This window comes from Nanorana parkeri, unplaced genomic scaffold (assembly GCF_000935625.1).
Source record: "Nanorana parkeri isolate BGI_ZX_2015 unplaced genomic scaffold, ASM93562v1 scaffold100, whole genome shotgun sequence".
NCBI lineage: Eukaryota > Metazoa > Chordata > Amphibia > Anura > Dicroglossidae > Nanorana > Nanorana parkeri.
The window spans coordinates 824,958-832,684 of NW_017306368.1; the positions used below are offsets into that span (position 1 = coordinate 824,958).

The 7,727-nt window shown below is 37.7% G+C and overlaps 1 protein-coding gene across 1 annotated transcript in view; it reads left to right on the forward strand.

The window, feature by feature from the left end:
* Positions 1-5,611, forward strand: part of TTC27 (tetratricopeptide repeat domain 27) — a 267,500-nt gene extending 261,889 nt beyond the window's left edge. The window contains exon 21 of the mRNA XM_018552894.1: positions 5,488-5,611. Coding sequence (XP_018408396.1) covers positions 5,488-5,610 — 123 coding nt within the window. The 3' untranslated portion in view covers position 5,611. The remainder of the gene's footprint in view (positions 1-5,487) is intronic.
* Positions 5,612-7,727: the final 2,116 nt, after the last annotated feature.

The window sequence follows — 7,727 nt, forward strand, 5'->3', positions numbered from 1 at the left end:
TATTGTGGTTATGGTAATTTACAACATCAGAGGGTGACATAAGTAGTATATTATCAAGGACAGTTTATCTTTAAGCTGTTGAGCTGTCCTTGTTGTTCTGTTCAGGAAGAGGAAAGGAAAACATCCCTAGCAGTCAGGCTTCCAAGAGCCAGACGTTCCTTCCTGAATAAGTTTGTCTTTAGCTAAAATAAAACTACTGTGAACACTTTCATCCTTATCACGATACATGTCCCCTTTTCCTTATTTTGCATATATGCACTTGACCGATGCTACACTTTAATAACACATTGATACATTCATAATTAACTGTTGGATTTATAGCTTTTGATTCAGACCCATAATAATTATGTTTGCTAGTGATCCACTTTTAGGTACTAGGGAAAAAGCAATTTTGACTTAACATTTTTTAACAACTCTAAAAGTTAGATTATCAATTGAAGATCAGTAAATGTATATTTGATTGAAATATATATTTGTAAATTCTCTTGGTCCTTAGGTTCTCATAATGTATGTATAAACAGATTTATATATTAACATAATCCTATTGTAAGGATAATAAAGGTGTTGCTAAAGCTGACCTTTAGGACCCCTTTTTCCACACTTTTTTATCAAAACACAACACGTGCCACACATTGCTGTGTGTTTAGGATCCTGCATTAAGGAACCCTGTTGTGTTTTGCATTCAAATACATAATATATATTGACATACACTACTGGTCAAAAGTTTAAGAACACCTCAATTTTTCCAGTTTTTATTGAAATGTAGGCAGTTCCAAGTCGAGTGAATAACCTTAAATGGTACAAAGTAGGGATGCACAGAAAATTTTCGAGTACCAGTGCAGATACTTGGCATTTTCATGAGAACTACCAGGGTTGCAGCGGTTGCAGCTGGGACCTGGCTCTGGCACTCCACCACTTTCCTGAAATCATTAGTCTGTATTGTTTTAGAAAAACTGTCACATGACAATAAACAAAAATGTATCAGTATTCGTACTTGTAAGTACTCGGCAAGTACCAGTACTCGTACTCGCAAAACTGGTATCTGTGCATCCCTTTATTTACATTTATAAAAACAAAATCGTACATTAAAACAGAGATGTACAAATCGCAGAAGCTCCGTGTGCTCCTTACAAATGACAGCTGCCTCCTAATTTTTTAATTTTTCTCTAGTCTTGGAGCTCAAAAGTATTGATACTTGTACTTGTACCGAGTACTGTACTTGGTATCTGTGCAACCCTAGTACAAAGGTAAGCCAGATGTGAAAAAAAAACAAAATTTAGGTTAACAAAAACTGAGAAATAATGAATATTTCCGGGTTATACAAAAAAGTCCTAGGGAAGAAGTAAATGGTTAACAGCTCACAGTTGTTCTGCAGCAATGCAAGTAAACTAAGCCTTGAAGGTTTATGCTAATCATTCCTACAGGTGTCCCCACTTTTCTTGTTTACTCACTAGCCCTCTGTCTGTATTAAAGCAGTGTTGGAACAGACTTTGTTACTACACCCTCTTAAGCAATATTTGCTCTCAAATTGGTGAGAAAAAGGCACTTAAAAAAGACAGACAGACCATGGTAATCCTTAAAAGTGTAGGTCTTTCCTTTAGAGAAAATGCAAAGAAAGCCAAGGTGTCCGTGAGTGCAGTTTCCTACACCATCAAAAGGCACTTGAAAAGTGGAGGAAACTCTGATAGGAAGAGGTCTGGCAGATCGAAAGCCACAACAGAATCAGAAGACAAGTTTCTGAGAGTCAACAATTTTCATGACAGGCAGCTCACAGGACAACAGCTTGCAGCACAGCTTAAAACTGATCAAAGTAAGCAAGTCTTAGTTTCAACTGTGAAGAGAAGACTTCGAGCTGCAGATTTAACAGGTCGAGTGGCAGTAAGAAAGCTATTGCTAAGATGGCAAAATAAGAAAAAGAGGCTTGATCCATTGGTCTTATGGACCAATGGATCAAAATTTGAGATCTTTTTTTTATCACGCAGGGTTTTTGTACACCATTGAGTAGGCGAAAGGATGGTTTCTCAGTGTGTGACACCTACTGTCAAACATGGAGGAGGAAGCGTGATGGTCTGGGGCTCTTTTGCTGGATCCAGAGTAGGGACATTTTTGTCAGTGGCACCCTGTACCAAAACTACCACCACAACATTTTGCAATACCCTCTGGTGTATGCCTAGTTAGTCAGGGGTTAAAGATAATGACCCGAAACATACCTCCAGGCTGTGTCAGAAATACCTTAGAAGAAAAGAATCAAATCATAGAATGGCCAGCACAGTCTTCTGACTTAAACCCATTGAGCTGGTTTGCGATGAACTGGACAGAAGGGTGAAAGCAAAGCAACCTACAAGTGCAACACATTTGTGGTAATTTCTGCGACAGTGTTGGGAAGAACTTTCTGAACAATATTTGATTTCCATTGCAGAAAGCATGCCATGAGTGTGTTTGGCTGTTATCCCTGAAAAGGTTGTTACTTTGATGAGTCAAAAATGTGATAAAATTTTGTTAAAGAAAACGATTCCATGATTCATTTTGGATGTCCAATTGTTTATTTGTTCTATGCTTTATTTTCAGAGTACACTGAGACAGTAAACTACGTACATTTCAATAAAAGTAGAAAAATTGAGTGTTCTAAAACTTGTGACAAGTAGTGTATGTTGTGTTCATAGCATTTGTTATATTTTTTTCTTTACGGTTGACTTCTTAGGGCTTATTCTCACTGATGTTTTGAATTTCACAGTTTTTCATCACAGAGAAAATGGATGGACATGACAAACTTCATTGTTTGCAGCAGGACCCATTTTTACCTATTTTGTTTTGTATTGGGGAAAAAGTTTTGCATGCAATGTTTTGCCATTCACATACCCGAATACTGTACCAAGAAAATGCAACACATCTGAAAATGCATGGCATGCAAAGATGCTTCACCATGTGTTTACTTTAATTTTGGTGAATAAAAAGCCTGTACTGAGTGAAAAATTCAGGTTACCACTGCTGACATCTACTTCAGAAAATGTTGGTTGTCTTGGTTATCTCACGGCTTTTTGAATCACTAACAAAGAACAAGTATGTAGATCCAGTGTTTTAATTTGGGGTCAGTTACCCAAAATATTGGAGTTAAGATTGGCAATGACCTCACTTTCACAACAGGTTTCCTTTACAGGTTAACTACAGTTTTATCCTATTGGCTGTGGGGAATGATGGACTCTAGGTGTTAAACTTTCTCAGGACTACTGAAAAACAGCAGTTTATAAACTATGCCTACACTGCTGTAGCAGCTCTATCTTGTTTGCATCTGATGTCTCTAGCCTTTACCCTTTAAAGGTTTCCTTATGAATAGCTTTATTTATTTACTCATTTTTTTCTTGATACATTTTCCTTGAACCAAGCCATGATATAGGTCAGGACTGTAGCTAAGAAGTATAGAAATATATGGGGAAAGTGATATGGGATAATTTTAAGTTTCTCCATGTTTACTTGTACTAAATGGGATATACACTGAGTGGCCAGATTATTATGACCACCCCATCAGTACTTCATTGGGCCACGAGATAACTCCACGAGATGACTTCGTTGGGCCGCCTCGTGACTCCACGAGATGTTGAAAGGTGATGCGAGGAATCTGACACTGCACTGTTGCCCTTCTGTTGTCTTGTACCAGTCTTGCCACTCTCCGTTCTGCCCTAACATTGACTAGTCGCTGACGGCCACAATTCGCACGTTCAGACCCAGATTTTCCAGGCCAGGCTTTAAACACTTTAACAATGAGCCCCTCTTGAACATTTAACGAATTCTGCTGTTTTGCTGATACTCGCTCCATGGCTCTGAGCGCCAACAATCATCCCACGTTCAAAGGCTGTTAAATCGCGTTGTTTACCCATATCTTCAGAAAAAAATCACTTCTTTTATCGTGGTAAACAGCCTGCTTCCCTATTTATAATGGTCTGGCCCTCTAGCAACTTCAGCGCGTAATTATAGCTAATTTGTCTACAAACGTCAGGTGGTCATAATAAACTGGCCACTCAGTGTATACAGACATAACTATGCACAAGTTGACATACATGCATTACTGGCACACTTGTACATGGATTTTTGAATTTAGGGCATCACATTATTCTGTGAAATTTGCCTTAGATACAATTTTGGATTTAGGTCATAACTTTAATAATCCTTACAAAAACTTAAAATCCATCTAAACCCTCTATTATAATTTTTTTTGCTTTTAGAGGTGTAAACAAGCAAGTTGGCATGTTAATTGTCTTAGAAGAAATGTAATTTATCTCTTTTTTTTAATGGTGAATTCAGTTGGGAGGATTTCTCCTCGCTTACCTCACTAGATAATGCTGCAGGGAGGGACTGGGCAGAACTTTTACATAGTTTTCCTCAGCTCCTGCAGATGAAGCAATATGCTGTCAGTCTAATGGGCTTTGAACAGAGCTGGGCATAGTTTTTCTCTGAAGGGGTTATCAACAGTGCCAACATCAAAGCAGCTACAGCTGCAGCAAAAAAAAGTGCCTATCCAATGGTTCTGCTTGCAGGATCAACAGGTATTTAAAAAAACAGAGAGCCTAGTCTTACAACTATGGGCTGCCTGTATTATAAATGTGATTTTATAGTTAGACCATAGTTCTACTTTAAATTCTCTAGTTGTTCAAGAGCTGTTTGCTGTGTGAGCTATGACTAACTCACTGCAAGTAAAAAGCAAATTTTTGTATAATTGATTTATGGTATATAAATGCTACATAAGCTTTTTTTGCAAGGAAATATTATAGTAAGGTTCTACGTTGGCAAACCTTTTGTGGTACGGCTCAAGAAGTCACACTTCCCCTGGCTCTTCATGTAAGTGTTCAGTGGTGGAATGACCTTGTGCTATTCCCAAGCAATTTCACGTGGAGGAAGGGTCTAAGTCTATGCAAGTACCAGTGAGTATTTATAAATCAGTATTTAGTAGGAATATCTGCAGGCTCTTGTGAAAAAGAAAAAGGCATCTGGCAGCTTAGGGTGCTTACTATACAGGAGGCGCTAAACAGTCAGTAAAAATGTACATTACCTTTCCAATTCATTCTGCAACTAGCTGTGCTTTTCTATACTTGACCATTAAAGGAAAAGTACAAGCTCTTAATCTTATCAAGCTCTTGTGAGAAGAGCTTCACTTTCAGAAACAATGCTCTAAAGAGCTACATAAGATATGGGTTGACATTTTCTGAATATCATAAGAAACTGACAGCTAGTATGTCAAAGGTCTGCAAAGCTTTAATTGCGGCAAATGGGGGATTATTTGATGAATGTTACGTTTGATAAATAGAACAGCTATATAAAGAATGTTTTGTTATAGTTTTTGTTAATCAGTTGACATCCGCGGTGTTAAACCCCCTTCCCATCCAGGCCATTTTTCAGTATTCAGCACTGCGGTATTAATGCGCATATATTTTTCAAAGTTATTTTTTTCTTTATGAAATAAAGATTATATGTTTATTTCATTCTTTGTTACAGCAAATCTTTACAGATGTGGCAAGTGGAGAGCTCTCAACTGAATTAACTGATGAAGTTAGAACAATGGACAATCTTATTACTGAAATTCAAGAAATCAGTAATCGGCTGCGTAATCAATACTGAATTGGAATTTGTTGTAACAAAATCTATTGTATAATAAATGTTTTGTTTCTTAAAAGCCTTGGTATGTTGTGATTACCACTTTTGTTAGCTGAAGACTCGTAATCTCCTTCAGAATCATGTGTTTAGACTATATGTAATGGTTTTAGACACCCTGGAATGACTACAGTTTTATTATTTACACGGCACTTCTTTGGGATTAGTTTTACATGAGTGCATCAACTAATTGGCTGATGTCCACAGAGTGAAACTGCTGAGGGTTGGAAAAGTCATCTTTTATGTCACAAAACGGAGAACTGTGCTGTTTTCCATTATAAATCATGAGACCACATGATTGCAGTGGTGAGTCATTATATTAATATTGTCAAAATACTGTTATTATGGATCAGTCACCAGTTAATGCAGGCTAACACATGAGCATACTGTATATTGGCAACAACTTTGTTTGCACCAAGCCCTCACACATCCCTAATCAAAAGGCTCTTTGTAGTTGGCCTTTTCACCACGTATTAATATTGTCAAAATACTGTTATTATGGATCAGTCACCAGTTAATGCAGGCTAACACATGAGCATACTGTATATTGGCAACAACTTTGTTTGCACCAAGCCCTCACACATCCCTAATGAAAAGGCTCTTTGTAGTTGGCCTTTTCACCACGTATGTATGTATGTTATCATGAGTGTTTGCATTTAACAAATATCTTCCTCAAGTATGGTCATCTATAAGTGGCCCTAGCATCAGATACTTTTTTTGTATGGTAATGATATCCCTGCTAACTCAGGTGGAAAGTGTTATACTTACAGTTTATTAAAATTTTTGTAGATTTCTTTTCTAACAGAAAGTAAATCTCTACACTTTTAAGAGTTATCCCCCAAACAAGTGCCCCATGGGAAGATTTAACAACTGCTGTAATTCCAGTGATAACTGTACAGTAATAGATTTCTGCTCACTTTCTGTCCTGGTGATATTGGAACGTGACAGTGCCACGTTTAACATCCCTTAACATAGACATAAACAGCAAGAGAAACTTGACAGAAGCTCTTTGCCTGGAATTCATTTTTAAAAGACTCTACTTGGGGACTTTTTTACATTTCTTTTATTTTCTTGCCCTTGGGGTGCAATGATGCTGGAAATTATAAGTTAGGGTTTTGCTCTTTAAATGGTCTCCAGGATGCTGCTGTGATGGGGCATGAGCTGGGCTCCTCTGGTTCCTTCACCACAACAGCACACTCTACAATGCCTGCAGGCAGAGGTTGCAGTCGGGAACAGCAGGCTGCAGCAACCTATTGTTGTACCGCAACTTGAAGGCTGGCTGCAACACTTTAAATAGAATGTTGCAGTAATGCAGTGCAAACCATATTATGCAGGGTTTTATTGTGTTGCTTTTTGCAGCAGGAGCTCTGGCATTTTTAAATTTGGTGGCCTTAGTTTCCTGCCATTGCACCTGCACAGTAGACATGTGCGATTTGTTTAGTTCCAAATTGAAATTCGGACGAATATCAGCAAATTAAGACATTCTGATCCATCCGAATTTCACAATGAAAAAATAACGAATCCGAATTTTCCAATAACGACATTTGGATGCAATCCGAATTGTACCACTGATATTATCTAATAACCTGAGGATCTCAAAGAGAGTGCTCAACCATGTTAGAGGGACTGCTTTAAATTGGTTCCTTTTTGTACTCTATTTTCTCTTATGCATACTAATAAAGATTGTATAGGTTTAGGTTATCAAAAATGTATGGGAGTGGTGTCTGATACCTCTAAAGTGCAATTTTTGAGTTTCTATTTTATCCTATGTGTCTTAGGGGTATGGTATAAACAATTTTGGTGATTATATGCCCAGGTTACATATACCCATTACTTTAATAATTAGAAAGAGAGGATAATCCAGAGGTTTCTTTGGCCTGGGTTACATGCAGATGTAAAAAAAATATCGTCAGTCATGCCTGGAATGTCAGTATTCTGCACCAATGCCCCATAGCCCACTGGTACTGTTGCCAATCATTAAAGACCATTTCCACATTTGTAAGTGATTAGCATTTATTGTGGTAATGTAGAGGTGCGGTGATGATGTATATGTGTGTACATTTTCGTGACTCGCATTGCTGGCT